The sequence below is a fragment of the Labrus mixtus genome, chromosome 20 (genome assembly GCF_963584025.1).
Source record: "Labrus mixtus chromosome 20, fLabMix1.1, whole genome shotgun sequence".
Lineage (NCBI taxonomy): Eukaryota > Metazoa > Chordata > Actinopteri > Labriformes > Labridae > Labrus > Labrus mixtus.
The window spans coordinates 21,717,898-21,743,185 of NC_083631.1; the positions used below are offsets into that span (position 1 = coordinate 21,717,898).

A 25,288-nucleotide genomic window follows, 5' to 3' on the forward strand; every position below is an offset into this window, starting at 1 on the left:
CCCCCTACATCCCGTCTCTGCGTCCAATTGAGGCATTGGATCGCAGATCGCTCTTGCAGTTCCTCCCTTAACTGTCCATTTAATCAAAATTTTTAATCAATGCATTAGTACATGACAGCTGTGAGGGGAGAAAAAGCATACTTCACTCGGTGCCAGATATTGGCATCCAAAGATAGGTGGGAGATGAATGCGGCTCATTTGGGCCTGAGATTGAACAAGTGCTTTTTTTTTTCTTCCTCCCTTGTGTGTGTGTGTGTGTGTGTGTTGTTGCGCACTTTCTTCCTGATGTTGTGAGTGCAGAAGTGTGATTGTGTGTGCGTGTTAACTCCGGATGTGTGCGTGTGAGCTTCCATAAAAGCCCCCTCCTCCCCTCCCCCTGTGGCACTGCCTCCTAATTACTCAGAACTGCGCTCAAAGTGAAGAAATAATGAACGAGAGCTTTAATTATGCCTCCAGACAAAGGATCCCTGATGCCTCCACAACACCCCGCTGGCACGCCGAGATGGGGCGAGGGGCAGGTTAAACGGGAGCCCTCTCCTCTGGGTGCAGGAAGCCGGTCAGCTTCAAATACAGACCTATAGCCTGCAACCTGACAAGCTGCTGGAGATCGCGGATATATCGGCTGGGTGGAGGAGGGGGGGGGGGGAATCTGTGAAAAATGGACTCTACATAGGTTTGTTATCTTTAACAGATATGACACAACCTTTAATTAGCGGGGATCCCTGAAGCTCTGGGCCTGAGATATAATCAGCGGACCTTTAGCGAGATCACAACCCTGCCCGTCTCTGGGTACTCCTGGAGGCGGGCTGATCCAGGCGTCCTCCTGCCCCCTCTTCTACACTGGCACTCTGGAGATGCCAGATAATGAGGAAGACCTGTCAGAGGGGCACTTCAAGGGTGCCCCCCTCCAAAAGGCCTCGCCGCTTCTCAACACAATCCAGCAGCACCAAACACTATACTGCTTTGTTGCCTCCAGAGGTCTTGGTTGTGTGTCCAGTGGGGTTTTTTTTTGGATTGGGTGGGGGAACCAAACTGCTCCCAAAGTTACCCTCTACAATGTCTTCTACAGGCTCGACTGATCACATCAGGGGCTCCGATGGGCTAATTATACCCCAAACTAGGTCTGTCACTCTTTATTCTAAATTGAAACATTCATTTAATCGTGGAGAGAGAAGTCCGTACCCAACTAAAGTGCACCAAACTTTAAATGTAGGGTCCATCAAGCCACCGACCATTTGCACTGCAAAAACTCAAATTGCATTTCTGGCCAAAAACATCTTACTGAGTCACATTCACCGGACATTTCTTTCTTATAATCCAATTTGCAGTGTGGTGCTCTATAAAAAAAAATAAATCGCCCTTAGCTTAATCTCTTGCCTTCTCTTTTGATATCTCACTGTTAAAATGGAGGACACTGGTGAGCCGAGCAGTCCAGAGAAAACCTTAACGTTAACCAGGCACCTGAGAAGCAGTGTGTGGAAGTATTTTGATTTACACTGTAAAAGCAGACCATTCAACACATTCATATTCCTCAATCGAACTGTTATTTCACATTTGTTCAAAGTAGACTTTTTGAAAAACTTGACATCCCTACCCTACGCTTTTACTAAAAGACAAATGGCAAAAGTTTCATACTCACTTTCAAACCAATTTACAAACTTTGGATCCTTGCTAGTATTTCATAATCCTCACTGTGACGTACTTTGTGTTTAAACTCTGGTGGTCCTCCTGTTGGGGGAGCTGTGTCCATAGTGAAGTACATTCACTCAGCGACTCTTCCACCTTGAGCTACTTGACTTAACATGAATATTTCCAATCTCTGCCACCCCCCCCCCCCCCCCCCGCCCCCCCCCTTTTGTTTCCCTCTGCATTGCAGAAGAAAATATCTGCTGCACATCTCTCACAGCTATAGTTACTCATTAATTCACAGCAGGGTTGTTCTACGAGTGAGGACACTGAGTTATTGTCTTCTGTTTTTCTGGGAAACTTGGAAGAGTTTAGGTACCTGTGGGTTTTTTCGTGCACTACAATATTAAACACTGAGCATGTATTTTGGGTATTTTATAGGCTGCGTTTTAATTTCTATACTGTTAGGGGGAAACGTTAATTTTTTATAAATTGAAATGTATTTTCCCCGTAACAGAACTTAATTCATGGTCGTGTGGAGAGGCCCTTGGAAACAGACTGTAGGATGTAAAAACCTGCAGAAAATGAAATTTCACAGATGAATAAAACATGACAAATGCAAATGCTAAAAAAAAAAAAAAAGTTGTACAGACTTTGTGTTTCAGAAGAAAGGTACTTTATCATTCTTGCGAGTTCGACAATTAAATTGTAACTTCATTTAAAGTAAAATGATTTGAGATATTACATCTACAACATTTTAAAGCAACAACATGTAACTTTTCTATGTTAGAATAAGAGTCAAAGTCATTCTTGTAGTTTAATAACTTGCAGCATGGATCAGACACACAAGCCTTTAGCTCAAAAGACGCCGGTTAGCCCGTCTTAGTACAGTTTGATAGAGCGACTGAGGCTAAGAGACGATGACGGATGAAGCTAAGAAGCAAAAAGAGAGAATCGGTGAGAGAGTGACCGAGCAAGAAGCAAGACTAAAGTAAATACTCTACCTCGTCAGTCGACATAGTTCTTTGGGCTCTCACAACATCGTCGACGACGTTCTGTGGAGATGTGCTAGCTTGTTGAAAAATGCTACCATAGCGCAAAACAGTTGCAGAGACTACCTGAATCGCCTAAGAAATAACGCTACCAGAACAGAATCACCACCAAACACCACAAGTGACTGCATTTGCACTGTACAGAAGCAGAACGCATGTTTAGATGCTTTATAACAAAAAGCTCCATTTAAGGTTTTAAGAGGAAGCATTTATCGAGAGATGAAAAGCGGCTATCAAAAAAATGTTCCCTGTACTGCGCAGAGCTGTATCGTAGCACATCGCGTTGGGTAGCACTATTCTTTAGAACACCTGCTTTACCACCCTTAGCTTGTTAACAAATGAACGTCGTCTATGACATCACTGTGCAGTTGCACTCAGAGACCTTTGGTGGGCGCCAAAGCGCACCGAAACCAAATTCCTCCATAATGTTGCTTTAAGAAAATGTGGAAGTTTGGGTAAAGAAAGAAAGAAAAATGTACTTAGATGTATCTAAATCCCTCTAACAATTCTGTTTCTTTTTCATAACTTAACCCCGTTTTGATGACTTCCTTGTAGGAGACGTATGGAAAGTGGGACATTCATTGAATGGATTGTTTTACACAAGTCTTAAGTGAAGCATCTGAATCCTTCTTCCTCCACGTTCAGAGTAATGGGAGTTAAGGGAAATAAACCGTCATCTCTTATGAAGATTAGTGCAAGTGCGTCGTATTGATCAGCGGTCGCACGGTAAACAGTGGAGAGAACAGGGAACGCGCCGCCAATCGTTTGGGCCCCATTAGTCGCCGCTTGTATTGCCTTTGATTATTGCTGACTGTGCTCTCCCCGTGCATGTGATGGCTTTTTTTTTTTTTTTACTGCAAGAACTGCTGCTTTCAACCTTTTTCTTTGAGAAGCACATTCTAACAACATATCCTCTGTCCCGGCTGAAGCTGCCTCGCATGCATAAGAGCGTTTATGGTCGTGGATGTTTTTAGGGAGATTAAAACCAGATTTAGACGCTTTGTGTTGCTTTGATTCAGGTCGATCTTAAAGAAAGAATGAAACGCAAACATCTGCACAAATGGACATGCAATTCAATAACAATCAAACGCATGGAAGTCCTGCCTCGGAGGGTAAATCACGTTCTATTGCAAGGACGGCGTTACAGGCTCAGAAGACAGACATGACAAGAGTCGACAGTGACAGTGATGATGATGGTGATTGTGGTAATAATGATTAGGCTGATTATTACAGGGCTGCCACCGCGATGTGGTGATTGCGCCGCCAGGAAGAAACGGAGGAAGACAAAGGGCGACAGTGACAAAATTGATGATGAGGATGATAATGATTAAGATCACTGTTTTTTTTCTTCGTCTTTTGGTGATAAACCGAAGAGCCGTTTCGCAGCGGTTGTTGATCTTTCTTTAATTGGCAGAACAGCAGTGCGGGGAGTTAACTGAGGATATCTCTACCGCGCTTTGAGGGCTTTGATTTCACATGACAAAAAGAAAAAGGCACTGTTGAGAACATTCCAGCAACTCCCTTTGAAGGGAGTGATCTGGCAGTGCTCATTTGAATTATTAACTGGGTGAGACAGACAGACTGAGCAAAAAAAAAAAAAAGAAAAAGAAAAGGGGGGCGAGCAAAAGAGTGAGACAGAAAAAAACACACAGAGGAGAGACGGGGAGATGGATTTGTGTCTTTAGCCGGCAATGCTGAACAGTTCAACCTAAAAAAGCGTTTCACATATCTGTGATGACTGATTGTTACATCAAATAGTTGGGCAAATTATGCAGGAATAAGAAGGTTTGAAGGCAAAAAAAAAAGATGGTTTTCAATGTAGGTGAACATTAATTTGGTCTCTTTCTGTGTTATTCCCCCTGTTCTTTCTGTTTGAGTTGATGCAATACAAGTATGAATGTCTAATTATGGGTCATGTGTCCCCCCTGCCGCCTGCTTGGAATTATTTAATCCACAGAGGGAGCATCCCATCGGGAGCTAATTCTCCTCTGTGGTTGTGTTGTGTCCCCCACAGTGGGACTCTAATATTCCTGTCAGTGTGGCCGAAGCGGCAAACGTTCAAGGTGTGATCTCCCGTATTTTAAACGAGACCTACAATTTAGCCCACGCTCAATCCCAAACTTGCCAAATGCGGGAATTTAGAAAGCAGCAATGTGCTTCAAAAATGACGATCTAGGTACCTTTTTTTCGGGGTCATTTCTGGACACTTTCCCGTGTTCTGATGTTCCGTAAATGGTGGGTAATGTTCTACCAAGTGCACAAAAAGGCCTCCTAGGATGGCTGTTCCAGGGACATGAATGGTTCAAACAAACATGGTACTTACGTTCAGGAGATGAGGGTTCAATCCCTGGTGCAAGGTCAGTTGTACAGTTTTCAGTGTAATCTATATAGTTATAACAATTTTGTTTTTAGGCCAATTTCTGGACACTTTTCCACAACTTGGTGTTCTGATGTTTATGTAAATGGCGGGTAATGTACTACCAAGTGCACATACTTTTGCACATTATCCCAGGGAAAGTCCGCAATGCTGTAGCCTCCTGGAGTCCATTTTTGATGTTCGACTTCCGGGTCAGAGTGCATGAAGCCAAGAAGAGGAAACGAGAGAGTGACAGAGCAAAAAGCTAGACTAGAGTAAATATTGGACAGGCTTTTACACGTTGGCAAGAAAGACACCAAACAGCAGGCTGCAAGCCCGACATCAAGCTGGCTATGATGCTGTTGGACAGTTGCAAACTGGTAACACTACTGCTCGCTAATTAGGTTTTGTGTTCTGTGTTTCTCACAGCTAATGGGAAAGCAACAATTGGCAGAATTCACATCTCAGCAGATATTATTCATCACAGATTGTGAGGTAGCGTTAGGCTGTATCGTTATCGATGACGACGCTGTCTCATGTTTGGGAGCCTTCACCGGATGCGGGAAAGTCATCTAACACAGGTTTTTAGACATCATAGTTGAATACACAGACACTTACTGTGCATGCAAACGAAGGGCTGTGGATGCTAGCATGAGTCGTGTGTGCGCAAAATCCAGTAATATTCCTGTCATGGTTCTTTGGGTTCTTCTAAGTTTAGCTCTCCTGCTTGTCAGAAAATGCACATTGTCTATATTTGGGAGGTGCTAACGTCGCTATGCGTATTTTAAGAAAGTGTAGTTGCACTAAAAGACCTTCGGTGGGCGCTAAAGCGCACCAAACCAAATTCCAACATGTTGTTGCTTTAAGCACTGTGAGTAATATCCAAGGTGGATCCTGGAAGACCTCTGATCTCAGGAACGTATCAGGTAACTTAGAAATAGAGTTCAAGAGCAGGAGTTATAGGAGAAAAGTGTTGAGAAGCACGGGTTTAAAACTCTGCAGGATCATGTCACAAGTTGTGGACCAAAGGACCAAAATGAGTTGTTACGTTTATCACATGTTTCGGACTGTTGGGATTTGACTCAATTAAAGATGTACACACTGAATCTTTTAACAGCATATCGTAATTTTTTGTCGCAATTTTATCACTGGGTGTGCCGGATCATAAAATTGACCTAAGACACGACGAGTGTCTCTCCTCCTCCTCCAGTCTGTTATCTTTTAAAGCAGACACAATTTGCTTTTTAATGAGCTGGTCGTCTCTGGGTTTTTTTTTTTTTTTTCGGGATCCATAAGAGTTCAGACTCCTGAGGACCCTCTCAGGTGCTGATGATGACCCCTGGTTCCCCCCCCCAAAAAATGCCTACTCAGACATCAAGCCTGTAAAGCCTGGCACTGTGTTGGATCAGATAAAAGATAGATTTCTTGCGTTTTCCCCTTCAAACCTAAAGGTAATGGAGTCTCCATACTCCAACTGGCGCCTGTGATGTAACCAATACATCTTGTGCATTCTCTTTGTCAGTTCCTCTTAGAGCCGTATCAAACAGACTTAATCAGAAAGATACATTAAAAAAGGGAAGCTCTTGAGTTGTTTTTGCTTGTACAGTTTAGCGTGCGCTACGCTACATGCATGGCTGGATGCACGTTAATAGATTCCAGAGCAGATGAAGGATTCAGCAGCGGCGGCCAAACGAAAGCTCTTCTTTTGTTTTTAAAGCTTTTTTCCCTCGGCTTCTCACACAGATATGTCTGTTATACATGCTGTACAGTATGTGTCCTTGAGCGCAGCATACACATAAGAGGGAGGTGGTGCCGGCCACCGGGGGGTGGGGGGGGGGGGGGGGGGGGGGGGGTGGGGGGGGTGCGTGTTTATGTGTGTGTTTGCAGGGTGGGGGGGCCCCGCAATTAAAAGGCAGCATGCAGTGTCCCACGAGGTGCTAATGCCCAGGATCAGCTGTTCTAATGTCATTCACATCCCCTCTGTTATTCCGCCGGCCCCCGTTTGATGTATGAATCCATCGGGGACTTCATCAGTAACCCCCACACCCTCTCTCCCACCCCCACCCCCACCCCCACCCCAATGCAACCACCACTTTTATAACCCCACCCTAACCGACCCAACCCCCTGTCGGCTCTACAACCCCTCCTCCTCTTCTTCCTCCTCCTCTTCTTCTTCCTCCTCCTCCTCCTCCTCCTCGGCTCGCACAGAACCTCCCCTTCTGTGTCTGAATGCTTATGTTGGCTTTTATCACGCTCAAAGTAAACAGAGTCGCGCCAGGGATAGTGAGAGAGAGCGAGAGAGAGGAGAGAGAGGAGAGACCTAAAGCGAGAGATACAGAGAGAGAGAGAGAGAGAGAGAGAGAGAGCTTTAGTGATAAAGGTGGAACATGCACATTGTCTGCGCATCGCTCTCATCCCTGCCACATCTTCAATAGAGACACAAAAGCCAGAAAAGGGGAAATTTAAAAAGGCAAAAGGAGGCGAGAAGAAAGGAAGTGATCCGAAGAGAGAGAGAGTGGGAGCACGCAAGCCAGAGAAGAGAAAGAGAGAGAGGAAGAAAGAGAGTAGAGCAAAAAAAAAGGATCTCCCTGCTAAATGCGCAAAGCGTCCCGTCACCCCACGCTCAGCTCCATGGCCAACTCCGGCTGCCTGCTGCTCTCCGGCTCCGGGATGCTACCTCACTCTCTCCAGTGTCCCCCCGCGTTCCTCTACCTGCCCGAGGTAAGACTGAATGAAGCTCGCTCCGTCGCCCTCCCCCTCTCTCTCTCTCTCTCTCTCTCTCTCTCCTTCTCTCTCGCTCTCAGCCCTCACACATCTCGCATCTCCATCCGATGCCTTTCTCATTCCTCCGCGCGCTCCTCGGGGCTGCACGTGATAGCATCGCGGCTGGCTTTTGTGTTGTTACCCTGAGTACTTCCACCCCCCCCCCCACAACCCACCCACCCCTTTTACCCCTTGACCCTCACCCCGCATGTGTGCCTTTGTGGTGCTAAAAAAGAAAAAGAAAGACGGGACGAGTGGTGATTAGAGGGGGTCCACCTCTTGTAATTTTATCATCTCAACCAGCCTGTTCTTCTTTGCTCTCTCATCCTCGCCCTCCTCCTCCTTTCTCCCTTTCTTGCCCCCCTTTTTTTGGGGGGGGGTGGTATGCAATTGAAGCAGTGAATTAGGGATCTCTGTGACGCTGGGGGGGGCCACGCAGTGTTTGTGTACATCAGTCACTCCATGACTCATTGTGTTTGGAAAATGCTTTTCTCGGGTCACTTTTGTCGGGGCTGATACATCCTCATCGCTCCTCTGCTGCCACGATCAGACGTTCCTACAGTCAGAAAAACCCTCTCAGATATTCCGCCCACATTTTGACTTTTAAGAGAAAAAAAATGCAAAACAAAAAACTTTGTCTTTTTTTTTTGTTAAGGATGAAACACTTTTTTAAATTCCCTGACACCCCAACATGGATCAGCATATAAACGAATGAAAAAAAAAAGAGATTTCCTCATGCTACCGTCAAATGTGGAAGTTTTGCAAGCTGCGAGGCCTCCAGGGAACAAAAACTGGAAACAAATAGAGGAAAATTATATGTTTCATAGCTGGTATTTAAATAATGCTAAAAAAAAAAAAAAAATCCATCTCCAGCTGCAGTTTTGATTGCATTGCATTATTCTATGATGTGAAACTCTCTCTGAATTCATATTTCTTGGTCATCTTATCTTTTATAAGCGATTCAAATCTTCATATTTCTCTGTTTGTTAGAATCCTTTGAATAATAGAAATCACTTGTTATGGAGGGAAGGAAATCAAACGCTCTGATAAATTGCAACATCACATTCAACTTGGTAAATAATACCAAAAAAAAAAAAAAAAAAAGCTTCTTTACTTCAGAGAATTGTTTATCAGAGGGCCCACAGCGAGGGCTTTAATCTCCTCGACACCCCTTCATTTCTCTAATAGTCCAACACTTGGAATAATTACACATCTCTGCAAATTAACATTGATTTTCTCTCTTTTTTTTTTTTTTTTTTTCTTTTGGCTTCTTGTCCTCCTCCTTTTGGAAATTGATTGTGTCACTGATCCCCTTGTTTTGTGAAACCTGAAGACTGCAATTTTTGTGAGGAAAGGGAAGCTGAAAAATCAACAACAAGGTGACTCTTAAGAGCTGCCCGTCTTATCTGCTGAATTATTCACATGTTTTAATTCACCCAAGTTGGGGACGCCGGTGGTGGCGCAGTTGGGTGGAGGGGGACGATGGGATTCTATGTGTGGTTAGGCTGGGGGTCGAGCATCCAATCCAGTTTTTTTTACTACCAGCAGCATGTGTTGCAGTAAACAGTGTGTGTTTACTGCAGCTGATTGAGGGGAAATAACGGCGCTCGCGATTGGAAACTCCTGCTTTCTCATTTGGAGTCTCACCCCCTCCTCCCCTCCTATTCTCCCCCACCATCACAGTAATGGCCCTCACCTCCTCCCACCCATCTGTCCAGAGCGGGCGGGCGTTGGGCACCGCCGGGTGTAGGGAAGGGAGGGGGGGGGGGGGGGGGGGGGGGGGGGGGGGGTGCATGTTGGACAACCAGGTGCCACCAACCAAAAAAAAAACATGCCACCTTCACAAACTCTTCTCCTTAAGTAACGCTTGGAGATGAGTTTTTGAATGGTGAATGGCTCGGTGTATTTAGTGGTGACACAAAAAAAGGGAGCATAATCCCGCCCCGCCCCCCCCCACCCCCTCAGGCTGCTGATCTGCAAACATCTCTGACGTTTAATAGATATTTCAGATTCATCATTTCCTCCTTTTTCATTGAACGGAGGATCATTTGTTCAATCGTCTTGTCTTAAGTGCCGCCGTCTTCGGATTGATAACATTTGAATAGTTTGCATTTTCATGACAGCTGTTCACGTTTTTTTTGTTTTTTTGACTCCTGAGCTCAAGTCAAAAAGTGTTACCAAACAGAGTTCAGGTGGGTTTACCTGCCACTACACCCCTGTTACATCCAAATCCTCACACCGGCCAGTAAGCCTACCTCAGTGTGTACATGTGTGTGTGTGTGTGTGTGTGTGTGTGTGTGTGTGTGTGTGTGTGTGTGTTGAACCACAGTCTGATGCTCTAAAAGTCCAAGACAGAGCTGAAATGGATACTTCCTGTGTGCTATTCTCATGAAACATCCTTTTTTTTTTGTTTGTTTCAAATCCCTTTAATGTATCAGCAGCTTTTCTTCATTTTTTCTTTTTCTTTTTTCTCCTCTCTCTCTTTGCGGTAAATCCTCGCCCTGCAGCGCTGCAAAGGGGGAAACAACCCCTCTGAATCACACAGTGGCCAGCATCCCCCCCCCCTCTCCCACCCACCCTCCCCCCCTAACATCCTTCATACTGTAGGATGCTTGCCCGTTTCCCGCCACCTCCCCTTCCAAAGTGGCAGGGGCTGCAGCGTGGGCTCGTGTGAGACGACAGCCACAGAGAAGAACAGAAGGGGAATAGATTGAGGTGATAGCCTCTGCCTCGCTGTTTGTTTGCATTTCAAATAAGAACACTGTATTAACAGCTTTGCTTATTATGTGTGAACATGGCGCTGCATGATATCACAGGAAGACAGGAGTTTTATTACATAAAAGATTAGCGAAACATACCTTTTTGCCTTTTTTTTATTTGTGTTGCAGCAGTGTTTGGGGTGTGTGTGTGTGTGTGTGTGTGTGTGTGTGTGTGTGTGTGTGTGTGTGTGTGTGTGTGTGTGTTCCCAGGCACTTTGCTTTGATTTCTCTTTGTAGTCGGCGGCGGCGGTGCGTCTAAATCCCGGCTAAATGTTTGTTTTCATTAACACAAGGAGAGGCTCCCCGCGGTGAGGAGGGAGAACTGTGGGCTTCTGATTACTAAAGAAAAAAAAAAAAAAAAAGTGGAGGTGTCACAAAAACGCCGCTTAAGGGCCGTCCCTCTGCTCTCCACACACACACACACACACACACACACACACACACACACACACACACACACACACACACACACACACACACACAGGGCAACCGGCTTCATCCCTCCGCAGGATGATGTCACTTTTCCCCCTTCCGTCAATTTGTATCGTCGGGGCTCATTTTGTGAGTTATGGCGCGGGATATTGAGGGAGTTATGAATTACAGCGTGGTGAGGCTTTTACGGGACGCAATGCTCACCGCTGTAGGCCCCGTATTAAAGTATAAATATATTTATGGCACACAAACCGAAGCTGACGGTGGTGGTGGGTGGGGGGGGGGAGCTCAGCTCAGGTTGGCTCATGGTAGTTAGTAGCTGTCTTCAGAGCCATAAAAAACATGGCATCTCATGGATTTTTCTATTTACCAGGCACTGGGTGGGCATATGGCATCCGCTCGTAAATGTAACTCTATTATCTAAGACGGCGCCATTGGGCGGTGAAGCAGGGTGTTAGTTACGTCTAAAGAGGGGGGAGAAGAAGAAAAAAAAGAAGCAGCAGTTGTTATTGTCTTCATGTCACATCTTTTTCTCCTCGTCTTTGCCTCGGACTTATCTTAAGATCTGCCGTTTTTCTAAAAATTGCCTTCCCTTTGATTTGTAATTGGATTTTCTATCATGGCATTCCGCTGCTGCTGCTGCTGATGTCTATTGTTATTGCTGCGTCTATTGATTTCTGCTTTTCTGTGGCTTCGTCGGTCGGGGCTTGTTTTGAATTCCCCCCCCCCCCTTCCACGCCACCCCACCCCACCATCCCTTAGCTGTACACACACGGCTTGGGTATCGTTCTCTAAACGGACCGGGTCACCGTTAGAGGAGGGCGATCCCTTTCTTTTTTTTTTTTAATGTTGGATCCTGAGGTGGAATCGCTCCGGGCGCTCTCTGGTTTCAGGGCCTCCTCCTACTTCCTGATCTCTTTTTTATGCGACTGCGCTGGAACCCTGCCTCCTCCTCCTCACACACACACACACACACACACGCTGATACATCTGGTGAGAGGCTCGGGGATGCTAGAGAGGAGAGGACTGGGAATACCCCCGTGACACACTTCCCCCCCCCCTCAGTTCAGGCCTTGATCCTGCCTCCCAAAGCGCTTGCTATTCACGTGGACTTTAGATATCGAAAAGGATTCAGGTTGGGAGCGGTCTCCCCGGGGGACGGACTAATGCGAGCCGCTGCAGAGACGGCTCCTTTCCTGGGGGATAATTATTGTAGGCCAAGCTGTACTATTGACTATCGAGCTGTAAATGGAGATGCTGTCTGTAACCGGGGAGGCCTAATAGGTTTCTGTCCCTACATGGGCTCTCGTTAGGCCCGGTGCGTGAGCGTCGGAGATGAGTTTGAGGAATGAGCTGGCGGTCTCTCTGGGCTTCAAATGGGACTCAGATACCCCCCCCCCCTCCCCCTCCCCCCCTCCTCCTGACCTCTGGGGGAAAGGGTTAACACACAATGGGTTCAGTCAGATCTGCTATTAGACTCTCACTGTTCAAACACTCCCTTCATCTTTAAAGGACAGAGCTGCTCACATCCTAACACTTAGCCAATGAGCACTAATACCTTCTCTTTCACACGTTGATGAGCCACACTGCAGCACTCACTGACATATATCCCCGCATTACCTTGAACGCACACTGTAGTTTGTTTAACTCAATCACTGTGCTTGCTACTCCGAGAAAAGAGCACCAAGTGTGGATTCATCCGCCGCTGAAAATAGTCCCAGGCGACAGCAGATAAAGCTTCAAATAAAGAGATGTTTTAAAGTATTTAGAGTGTTTTAACAGAAGGTCAAGAACCTTCAAACATCAGGCTAACACTCTGCAAGTTTTAGATTCTTCAAGACGTTTTTTGGCAGTTCAATAAAAAAGTGATGAACAAACGCTCAGCAGACGTAACAGGACGAGACCGTTCTTCTACAAGATCAGCTGTTGAAGTAAACTAATTCGTCTGATTTTGAAAATGGATTCATAGATTGGTGAGTGTTTAAAAAAGAAAATTCATACCAGTGTGTTTGGGACATGGAGCATCCGAGAGAAAAGGGAAGTCAGAACGTTTTTTTAGACAAATGGACAAATGCTGCATTTTCAAAGATTCAGGTGGAAGAACAACGCGTTCAAACAACGACAAAACTAAGCGGGCGGCCCCCGGGTTTGAGTCCGACCTGTGGCTCCTTTTCCCCGCTCTCTCTCTCTCCCTTATTTCCGACTCTATCCACTGTCCTATCTCTAAAAAATACATGTTGTTGCACCAACATTTTGAACCACCTTACATCGTGTTATATGATGTCATAGTTCACTTTGAAAGGCTTTACTTCATTGCGCTTTCCAGCTTTCTTTCACTCAAATGATCTACAGTTTGCCGTCTAATTTCCGCCTGAGTCCATGAGTTTTCACCCGGACGCGTTGTGTGTTTTTTGGAGATCTGTTATCAGTTGGATGAAAAAGAAAAACTCCCAAGTCTTTTATTTGCTTTATCCACCTGCAAAGTCAGATCTTGTGTTTAGGGCGTTAGTCACATCACAAGCTATCTGATTCCTCTCCGCCGTGTTAGTAATAGGTAAACGCTGCATTCCAAATATTTCCATTATATCATAAAGCAACGCCAGCTTTTGTTGTTTTTCAGTCAATTTCTCCGAGCACAATTCACTCAGATTCAATCAGGCACAAATACAAACAAAGAAAAAAAAAAAAAAAAACTTAAAACCCAATTTCATGGGCTCTGGAATATATACACCTCTCAGAATGCACCGTGTTTGTGTGTGTGGAAAATCATTCGGCGTTCGTCTCTCGCCGCCGTTCAGCTGTTTTGTCCCTTAAACAGCTGATTCATAGCGGCATAACAAAGGCGGAGGGACTGATTGAAATGTTTTCTCACTTTTCCTCCTGGCCCGGAGGAGAATTGTAAATCACAGCTCAGTCGTTTATTTTGAAATTTCATTTGGTGTGTGAGCGAGTGCTGCCTTGTTCTTCACAGAGACTTCACAGTCAGCCTGACTTCTGCGTGTGTGCGCGTGTGTGTGCATGTGTGTGCATGTGTGTGTGTGTGTGTGTGTTTTTTTCTTTCTTAAGGCTACCCACCGTCTTACTCCACTAGACCTTTGTAAATGGAACAAAATTAAATTTGTTCCCTGTATAGAAGAATGGCACAGTGCAGGAGATTTACACAGCAACAAAGGTTTTCCACTGGGGAGGGGGGGTGTGGAGGGAGGGGGGGGTTGAGCTTACATATGTATGTGCATACTTGTCATCTTTAGGTGGAGGCTTGCAGGGCCTTTGCATGCACACAGCTGTGCAGTGCATCAATAAATGTGTATTTACATTTAGCCAATAATGCTAAACCTCCTCCAGTCATTAACGGTGAGCGTTAGCCTGTAGCGCTGCCGTCTATATTCTGGACCTATAGTGTTGTGGCGAATTAGCATTCACGGTGCTCCAGATGCTAATAAACTCCACTTCAGGAAAACATCGCTGCAGTTGCACGTGGCCTCACCTCACACAAATGAACACTTTTGCGCCTTTTTTTTAAAGTGGCAAATACATAATGAAGCTTTTTTTTGCTCGTTGTGCACATCCAGTCTTATTGAAACAGGAGGGGGTGACTCACTGCAGCCACTAGTGGCCAAGATGAGTATAACAACAACAAAGACTTTTGAAAACAGGCTTTTTTTTTAACTGCAAAATTTGGATTTACATTTTTTTTTTCTGACTTAGAAAATAGACAAACAATACATATTTGGCTCACTACAGCCTCTAGTGGCCAAGATGAGTACAACAACATATGGTTACCTTTTTCACAGGGAAAAAAGGGTTTAAAAAGTCACAACGAGAAGTTGGATTTGAATGCATTTTTTTTTTTATCTGACCTAACTTTTATTAACCTTTATTACAGAGAAAAATAAAGTGACATAAAAAATGACCCTTTATCCCACCGAGCAAACTTGTTTCCCCCTCATCTGTTGCACAGCTTAAATTTAAGAAAACTAGATCATGATGGGAACACCTGTTATTCAGGTATAAACAGAAGAGCTAAATCAGACTGTAAAAAAAAAAGGATTACCAGTACTTTTTTTTCCCTCACTTGCCGCCTTTAGGCTTCCGTAGGTTACAGCTTCCTTTGCTGTGAACATGTTTTTGACAGTACTAGAAAGCGTTTCAGATATGATATCCCTTTAACTTGAATGTCATATGATGTGTTAATTCACAGAGATGAAGTGGGTTCAGCCAAAGGCCGCTGGTCACAGAGGGGGTGTTGACACTCGCTTCTGTCAAATCTGCATTGCAGTGGCCTTATTTCCCAGCCAGGCCCTTTCAATACCGCTCAGGAATGTCCGCCTGGTTTAGAAAATCTCTGCTGCTCGGTCCGCTTGAGCGCTCCTTCAGGCCAAATGCAGACCGTGGAGTGAGTAGAGGGGATTCACAAGAAGAAAGGGGGGACAAGGCACACGACACAACACCTCCCTGGATTTTCACCGCGGGACCTCTCGCTACATCAGACACACTTCTACACGCTTACACTTTACAGGAGGATAACCTCGCCGTAGCAACCTTTTCTTTTTTTCTTTTTTTTTTTCACCCTTGGACTATAATCTGTCCAGAGGTTTTTTTCTATTCCTGCAAAAATGGCATGCTAAAATGCTCAAGTAGCCAGAGCAGCTTGAGTCCAATTATTTCTTTACTGCAGTCTCTCAGCCGGCTGTGATTAGTATGTTTATAATGTAGTGTCACTCTCGTACTGTCCTTCAAGCATTCTCCTCCCGGTGGGATCCTCTCAAATGAGACGTATTAGCCTGTGTGCTGAGTTAACAGAGTGGCCGTACAAGTGAAAGCAGAAAAAGGAGCTATCACAAGCCATTAAAAGCACTGCACCTTTTTATCACCAGCGGCTTAATGGCAGTGGTGAACAGCAAAGCATTATTACCGCTTCTCCTTGTGCTCCTGCAAGCGTGTTTTTTTTTTTTTTCCCCCACCACCCGCCAGAAGACACACTGCTGACAAATAGATCTCCAGGCAAACGCTGAAATTTTGTTTTTCAAAAGGTCATTATCCGTCTTCATCGGAGCAGCGGGGCGCGTTGCATGGGAACCAAGTGTGGGGAAATTCTTCTTCATATCAAAACCGGCCTAAGAAGTCCATTTTTTTTTTTTTTTCTCCCACCACCCTTTTAGTTTCTGATCTCATTACTTCCCTCTGTTTGTTTTGTTTTTTTATTTATTTTGAAGATGCAACCGTACAGTGTGTTTGACTACTAAGAGGCACCCTGGGTCACCCGCTTGGGAAGATCAATATTTGAACTATGCTGTTGTGGGTCAGCATGTACGGGTGTATAAAATTAAATGGTGCTTGAAATTGATTTCAAGTTCTCCTTGGAAAAAAAAAAAAAAAAAAAAAAGTCGACAGGTATTCTGATATGAATCCAAGAGGAGGGGTGCTGCAGGGCGAGGGAGAGAGAGAGAAAGGGGATGACCTCCACCCAGGCTCATTCATAATTGTTTTTGTTTCCGCAAATTAAATGAGCCCTTTTATTATTATTATTATGATTTCTAGATTGCGGAGCTGGGGGTCCAAAATTGCCAGTTATGGCACGTTCGTTTTTAGAGACCTGGAGTAATATAAAGTAATGACTGTGATTCTAAAGTGCATCTCCACTGGCTACTCCCTTTAACCAACGATGATGGGATGGACTTCAGAGTAAAGAACGGGGGTGGGGGGGGGTTTCGTTTTGGTTAACCTCAGCTCTGTGTTGCATGAACAGCAGGGGAGGGAAGGGAAGAAGAAAGAAAACAGCAAATGCTTAGATTCTGTTTTTCCCCTCGCAGGCAACCAAACAGGTATCCAACTGATTACTCTGCTTTGGGTAATCTGTAAGAGACGAGAGAAGCTCATGTAATTTAGCCCAAATCAGAGCCCCCTCCTCCTCCTCCTCCTCCACCACCACCTCCTCTTCCTTCTCATTTTTCCTCTCCTCAGATGGAGAGTCTAAATATCACCACTGTTTTTTCTCGCAGCACTTTGTTAGTGGAGCACGCCTCTGTGTTTTTCTCAAATCATCTATCAAGGTGAGATCTGTGGGAAAGAGCAGCGCCTCGGGCTTCCTCTCCGTGTGCTTATGAGGTTTTATTAGGTCCCACAGGACCGCTGCTTTGGTGTGTGTTAAAAACAAATGGAACTTACAAATTACAGATTACAGCCTCCGCAAGGCTCGTGCATCCACCTCCGACTGTGTGTTAGTGTGTGAAAGTGTGAAAGTGGCCAGTTAATGAAGAAACGGCTTTTGTGTGTGTTTTTTTTTAAAGACGGTGCGAGCAGGTGCGCGTGAAGGTGTTTGGTCATTGCTGCAGCTCCAACGGTTAGTAACGGTCTTCATGGGCGGGGTCTTCTGCAACAATCGTTTGCTGGGTTGTTGATATTCGGTCTTCTTAAGTATCACGATATTATCACGACATTTGAGTCATGATACGATGTTATTGTGATTTTCAACATTTTTGTGACATGCTGAGAGTTAGCTGAGCTAGTAGCAGCTGAAGTTGTTGTGACGTCTGCGCGGCATCAGGTGATGATCTGATTTGGCCTGGCAGCAGAGTGGCGGGCGTCCCGGTCAGCTGCTGAATGATGCATAATGTGATGGTTGTCTCAGTCGTGCTGGTTTGATTGGTTCGCCTCAAATAACATACAACGTTTGCTTGTGGTGACATTGAAATTGCCAAATTATCATACATCATACAGAGGGCAACATGATGGATCACAATATGTATTAAAATGCAACAAATGAAAAATTAAGAATCTGGTCATTTCGTTTGTTTTCCGACATTTTTGACTCCTGTCGAGTGAGGAATTATTTTTGAAGGACATAAACACTGAAGCTCTATTATTTCAGACTTTCTGCTTTCTGCAAACCAGCCATCCTCTGCAGAGCAATAACACATAATACAACACTGGAGCAGACAAAACCTGACAGCTGACATGAGTTACGGCCAAAAGAATGTGTTTCCAGCAAAACTATTAACGAGTCCAGACTGGGCACGTTTGCCTCTCTCTCTCTCTCTCTCGTCCAAGCTCTCCTACAACACGAGTCCTTTCTTTTTGCATCTTCTTCTGCGTAATGGTTTTGTTGGATTTGTCCAGCTTTTAACACGTCGGTGTCTGAGATTGCTCCCCCTGAGGCAGTGCAATAAAAGTTGAATAAAATCTCATATGTGGTGCCTCAGTAATCAGTGGAACTTTTTTTTTTTTTTCACTGTCATAACTGTTTACAGTGACTTCTGAAAATTATCCAGAGATCTTAAAGCGAGCCTGAAAGAAAGACTGCTGAGGTGCACTGCAAAAACTCAAATCTTAAGAAGAGTTTGATTTATTAGTCAGAAGTTTCACTTATTATAAGTCATATTTCACTTGACAAGAACAGTTAAACGTCATATTTCAAGATATAAAAAGCAAAAAATAAGGCCTGAATTACTCGTGATAAGGAAAAAAAACCAACTGCAACGGAAGCAAGTTATTTTTCCTTTAGTTCCTTGATATCAGATTTACTCACTACAAGTAAACCCTTTTCAAATTTTGCTCAGATTGGAGTTTTTGCAGTGTACTAAGACATCCCTTAAAGAAAAGTTGCTGAAGTAGCCTACACAAAAATTCCAATCTGATCAAATGTATTCATCGTATTCCTTGCAAAAACAAAATCTCATTACACCAAATATTAGCCGGATAAATATCTTATTTCAAGGTACTACAAGCGGGGGAAAAAAAGGCCTGACTTGCTTGCATTGAGTAAAAATATCTGTTGCAGCAAAGCAAGAAAATTTCACTTGCACAGTGTCTTGCAATAAGAAGTACTAATGTGAGTTATTGCTGTAAAAGTTGTTCCTGGAACACATTTGGCTGAGGTACACTGCAAAAAAAAACCCTCCAAACTTAGCAAGTGAAATCATCTAAAAATATCTCATTACACTCATTATGAGCCGCATTCCCCTGACAATAAACATCCTATTCCAAGATTTTACAAGCAAATAATGAGGCATGAATCTAGACAAAAATATCTGCAAATGTAGCTAACAAGGTTTACATTATTAGTTGCAGCACTGGCAGGTATTTATTTTTCTCATTTTACTCCTGCCTCCGTTTTAACTCGTAACATGTTGAAATAAGAAGACGATTTTTGACGAGAAACGATCAGAAGATTTGAGTTTTTGCAGTGCATGTTTTTATTTTTCATGCCTCATTTACATGATTCCACCGCCGCAAATTAAAAGTCATCCGCTGCCATGATGACGAGGCTAAAAATCTGAGATAAATCAAACCAAACGATGTGCATAAGTAAGAACATCTGGTTATTTCGCGCCCGCTAATTTGGGTGGAGTGACCCTTTAAACAGCACCACACTGTCATCACTCAGCAGAGATTTTTTTCCAATGCCCACTCCTCCTATTCATCCCCCCTTCCTCCTAATTTAATGACTCAGAAGTGTAACTCCCAACATTGTTATCGTTCAGCAATAGCGAGTAATGAATAGCAATTAACGTTTTCAAAGGAAGGGAGTAAAAGCTTGAGAGACGTCGCTTTTCAACCCAGAAATGTTGGAACAAGCTCAGTGGTGGGAGATACTGTCATGTAGAGAAAAGGGGGGGCCTAATTTATCTGTCCAGCTGTTTTTGGTAAATAACTTCCCCCTCTCTCTTCCCGTCACACAGACTGCTATCAGCACAAACACGAGTAATCACTCTAATATCCAGCGCACTCCGGCTTCCTCAATGAACTGTAATAAAGTGTAATAAATTACCCCCGCACATTTTTCTGTCCAATGATTGCTCTTTTCTGGTGTCGGCGAGAGGAAGCGCTAATTAACTCGGATATGAATGGAAATTCCGGGGCAGCCGTGGTATCAAACGGGGCGGGGGGGGGGGGGGGGGGGGGAGACAAATGCGATTTAGCTCTGTCGCGAGCGAGTGGAAAATTGCTGTGTAAATAGGAGGTTGTTGTGGAGCGAGAGCGTTTTTTTTCTGTGTGCTTACATTTCACGGGTGAGAATCCAATCTCGCAGGGGCAGCATGTGCGGACTGCCCTCTCTGATACACTCCACCGTCCTCCACCTACTCTATGATAGCGCTCTAAAAAGCTCCCCCCCCCCCCAAAAAAAAAAATCTCTTCACACACACACACACACACACACACACTCCCACTGACAACAGAGAAACACAAACACATATTTATAAAATAAATAAAAAAACGGTAAAAAGCTATTGTTGAAAAAAAAAAAGGCGAGGAGCCGCGCCAGCTCGAGGTAAAGATGTAAGCGGAGTACGCCATGGCAATTTTGACTCATCTTCCAATTCAACAAATTCCCCCGACACTTGATTTCACGCAACGTAAACAGAGCAAATTCTAATTGTCACACTTGTCCTCTCCTTTACTCTACTTCTGCATATTTACTCCTCGCTTCTACCCCGGATGTAATGTGTGCTCGAGTCAGAAAAAGAGACCCCCTCCTCCCCTCATCCACTTACTTCCCCCCCCTCTCTCTCTCTCTCTCTCTCTGCTTTTTTTTTTTCCATCTGTAGCTGCAGCAGTGGCCGTTTTTTTTTTTTTGTTGTTTTTTTTTTTATCTTTGGGGGTTTGGGCAGTTTTCGGAGAGAATTACGGTGACAGAGCCGTGGAAATGATAGGCCCGGCAGTGAGATATCTCTGCCTCATAAATTCTACATCGCTCAAGATAATTTACGAGGGAGGTTTGTGTGCGTAAGACAGACACACTGCTTCCATGGTATCCATCCACTCCACAGCCCCTTCATTCACTCACTTCAGCCCGGCGAGTGCGGTCGATTTATCCAAACAGAATTTATTCTCACTTTCGGTTCCCTTTCACTCCCAAAAGCTTCACTTTGAATGATTATGATAATTCTTCTTTGTGTGTGTGTGTGTGTGTGTGTGTGTGTGTGTGTGTGTGTGCTCAGAATATGCCTGGATATTATTTGTTCTGTCAGGATTATTACAGATAAAAGAGCAAACGAATAGATCTTTGGCGATGTGTCTTTTTTTTTACAACTGAGAGGCCTTCTTGATGAGGTATTCTGCCATCAGCAAAGGTCATCAGCTCCCCCCCGATTGTGCCGCACGAGCACGAGCACGAGCACCAGGCCGAAAGGGAAAGACGGCTCTAACATCGGTAATCATTCTTCATGCATATTTCTGTTTGAGTGCTGCGAATGTACTCGACTAACTCGAAGGAAGCATCTATAGGGATGAGCTGCTGAGGTCAGTCCCCCCCTCCCCCCCCTCCACATGCATTACTGCAGTAAAGATTTTTATTTTTTCCAGAAAGTTTCAAAGGCCTCGATATTGCTCCTTAGAGTAGAATTGGATTTTCTTAACTTATTTTGATTTAGTTTGCATTGTCCATGTTTTCTCTCTTCTTTACACACATTCTGTTTTCTGCTTTTTTATTATTTTTTTTTGCTTTCTGAATTCTCTCTCTCTCTCTCTCCTCCGTTCCCCGGCTGATTCGATGAGCAGAGTATGACTGCAGCCCTCGGGCAATAGAAGTTTACAACTCAGTTAGTACCGGGCTCTGTGTCTCTATCCAGTTAGCTTTCTCTGGCCTCTCTTTTTGGTTGCAGGAATGCCTCTAGTCTCGACTCCCAGCAAGGAGCTTTTTTTTTTCTTTCTTCAGCATCACGTCCACCGTGTCAGTTCACAAATAAATAGACATGTTGGAAGATTTCACAAAGAGGTCGTTGCAGGGAAAACCTTAGAAATGCATCAGCCACAACCTGCATTTGTTGATTTTATTTACTGTGATTTTATTTCTCTGAGTGTTTAAAGTCTTTATTTGTGATTTTTCACACTTAAATGTAGAAATCAAGTATCTCCTCTGAAAATAACTCTGTGAGTCATGACTGTCTACAATGGGTGTAACACCCGAGTCCCACTGTCTGTGATGTTTTCAGAGTTTTCAGAGTCCTATCTTCAGTTTGTTTACATCGCCCGGACGGCCGGCTGACTCCTCCCCTCACGTATAAAAGTTGTTTAATTGAGGGACTAGAGCAAAGAAGAATAACATACTGTACTCACTGCTTAACTGTGTTTCTAGATCACGCTCATTTCAGGTAAATTTACATGCAGTGTGAAGATACGAGCATAATAAAGATCGCTAGCATTAGCATGCTAACACAACAATGCAGCGTGAGTTGTTTTGGTTTCATGCTGGTGCTCAAGGGCGACATCTGCTGGATCAAAAAATCGCATATAAAGACTTTAAACGCTTTATATCCCAAGAATATGGACAATGTAGGCTGAAAGTGAATAACTGTTCAAATCAGTGACATAACATTTCTATACAAAGTGATGGTCATTAGCTTTGTGTTGCAGTAGATTTAAAGGTTTATTTTTTGGCATTTTGTGCCTTTATGTGAGAGATAGGACAGCGGATAGAGTTGGAAATCAGGGAGAGAGAGAGTGGGGAATGACATGCGGGAAAAGGAGCCACAGGTCGGATTTGAACCCCGGGACCGTCCGCTTTGGAGGGCTACAGCCTCCATACACGGGGCGCACGCTCTAACCACTGCGCCGGACCACATTTAACTGAAAACAATCCCGAGGTGGTGCCCCGCAAAGTCCGTTTTCATAAAGGGACCAGCGGGGTGCATCGAGGGTCCACTTGAAGAATCCCAGACTTGATCTTCATGTGAGACGGTTTGCTCAGAGGGAGGGTTAGAAGCTGCACGTCAGCCCGCTGTTTGTGTTTGAGGAATCCTCTATAGGTTTTCCAATCAGAGCCAGTATTCCCAACACGGCTCTGATGTCAGCGCAGCCTGCTTATTGCCGCGGCGTACCTGTGTCTTTTTAACTAGACAGGATGCACAATGGAAGCAGACAAGGCTCTTTCACAGGGGAGTTAATCTAATCTACTCCCGCTCAACCTGGACACTCGCTGTCACTGACACGCCGCCGTCGTCTCCAATAAAACAGGTGACGGCAGAGCACGTCGGCAGGTAAACCGGGGGCTGGCACTCTTTCGCTGGGCTTTCATGTATTTTTTTTTTTTTTAACCCTCCACGGGCCCCCCCCCCTCCCCCGCCCCGCCTCATCCAATCATTATACATGAGCATTCATTCTCCATTTGGGGGCTGCTCCGACTTCCAATCTGTTGTTTTTTTGGGGTTTTTTGCGCTGTCTTCTCGCGTCGGAGAACCAAAGCGTGACGCCCCCCTGACAGGAGAGGTTTCCAAAAATATGTTTTTGTTGTAGTTTTTTTGTCAGGTGTTTTGGGGCTTTAAAAAACATCCGCCCGCCAGGCAGATGTTAACATCACCTTCCTCTTCTTTCTTTCTTTCTTTCTTTCGCTTGTCTCGCCGTCTCTGTGTAGGTGTGTGTGTGTGCGCGTTTGAGTGAACGCACAGGTGACGAGTCGGTAATTCAAGTGCTCAGCAGCAGGTTATTTCCTCTGAACCGGGGCCCTTATTTAATGCTAATTGTAGCAATTAGCATGTGAATGAGGTAAGAATTGGATAATAGAACTAAGATAAATATTGATGTTAATTCACATTGGTGGAGTAGTGTGTATGGGGGGGGGGGGGGGGGGGGCGGGGGGGTGTAGAGGTTTCTGTAAATGTATCCTGAACTCTCATTTGCATGCATTAATGCCGGGGCAATTACCACCTTCCAAAAACATCAACGCTTGCTGACGTTAAAAAACAAATCAATTACTCCTCCTCTATACAAGGCGACTCTTTTTTTTTTTCTTATCAGGAGAAAATGGATTTAGGGGGGTGAGGTGGTGGGGGGGTTGTTTTCAACTTTCCCCTCCCTCTGCCTTATTTACTTTGGTGTCTAAAACCAGTAACCAGCAGCTTGTGGAAGGTTAAATGACATCCATCACCTGTCAGACAGCTGACCTGGGGATGAGGCTTTTCATTTTGACTTTGTAATAACTGCAGCTTCGCTCGCAAAATGAGACGGATGACCTTGCTCGGTCCGTTCGGTATGGGGGCTCCCTGAAGCTCTCTCTCTCTCTCTCTCTTCGTCGCAGGTGTGTATATAACAGGTGATGAGCTCGTGTCATTTTCTCCAGGGGAGACATGCTGGGCGTTCTGTTGTTGAAAAGAGGAGGGTCGGGGGGGGGGGGGGTACAGGCATGTTTTATAATGTCCAGTGGCTTTAAAAGGGAAGTGACCCAGGGTAGCTGATGCGAGGATGGAGCTGGGGGTCTTTGCGGGCTGCTGCTGTGACTGAGCAGTTGTTGGGGTGGAAGTAAAAAAAAAAAAAAACACAGTCCCGGAAGGCCGAACTGCCATCTGGACATCGGGTCCCCCATGTCTGCAAATCAGCAATCGGCCATCTCTACCTTCCCCTTCACACATGCTCACACCAAACATTACTATCGTGCATCCTCTCGTAGAAAAACTATACGCAGACATTCACATCAGCTCCTACACCCCCCCCCCCCCCCCCGTCCCCCCCCCGTCCCTCTTCTTCCCCATGTCTGCTGTTTTTGAAAGAAAAATGTGAGAGAAGAAGAAGAAGAAGAAGAAAAAAAAAAAAAAAAGCGAGGGAAAGAGGAGTGCAGTGCCAGGGGCTGGGCGGTGGAGAAAACCTCATTTCTTCCGGCCGTGCTGCAGCGAGTGGGTTATTGAGGTGGCTGTAATTTGATAAGGAGAGGAAACTCAATGGACTGTGAGCAAGTCAGCAGTTTGAGGCCAGTCACATTTCTGATGTGATGTGGAGGAGGAGGAGGTGGCGGCGGCGGCGGCGGCGGTGGTGATAGTGGAAGGAGGGATGGAGTGAGAGAGAGAGGAGGACAGAATAGGGATTGAAGAGGAGGGGAGGAGAGCGGGGGGAGGGGGGGGGGAGGGGGTGTTCCTGACATCGTTGGACTCTCTGTTCCCTCCATGAGAACAGGGAGGAAAAAGAGGAGCACTTAGCCTCCTCGTCAGGTCCGAAAGCCAGAGGCAACATTCCCATGCAGGCAGATGGCCCATATACATCGGGCCTGATCACTTCTAATCTGGAGAATCTCCCCGCAGAGCCCCCCCCCCCTCCCCCCCTTTCTATTTCAAACGCCTTTATCCCCCTACCTTTCCCCTCCGTGATCAGAATCCCACTCCTCCTCACCGAGTCACTTTTTGTTGTTGTGGCTGTTTCTCGCTCTCGCTACAGATAAGAGACACAAGTGTGATCAGCGGAACCTTTTGAAGTTCCCATAAATAATCGGGCAGCGTGGCCCCCACTCCCCGAGCCCCCCCCCCCCCCCCCCCCCTTCAGCTTCCAGTTCAGATCAAAGATTAGCCTCACGTCGGCCCCAGCCCCTGGAATAA

The 25,288-nt window shown here is 45.1% G+C and overlaps 1 protein-coding gene across 9 annotated transcripts in view; it reads left to right on the forward strand.

Moving 5' to 3' along the window:
• The window catches only part of LOC132953909 (RNA binding protein fox-1 homolog 3-like), a 284,754-nt gene that overhangs the window by 172,102 nt on the left and 87,364 nt on the right, over window positions 1–25,288 (forward strand). The window contains exon 1 of one of the 9 annotated variants that reach the window (XM_061026268.1): window positions 6,939–7,755. The exons of 7 other annotated variants lie outside the window; for them this stretch is intronic. In XM_061026268.1, the coding sequence (XP_060882251.1) occupies window positions 7,630–7,755 (126 nt within the window). In that variant the 5' untranslated portion in view covers window positions 6,939–7,629. Of the gene's footprint in view, window positions 1–6,938; window positions 7,756–25,288 lie in introns of those variants that run through there. One more of the 9 variants, XM_061026272.1, reaches the window with a different exon arrangement.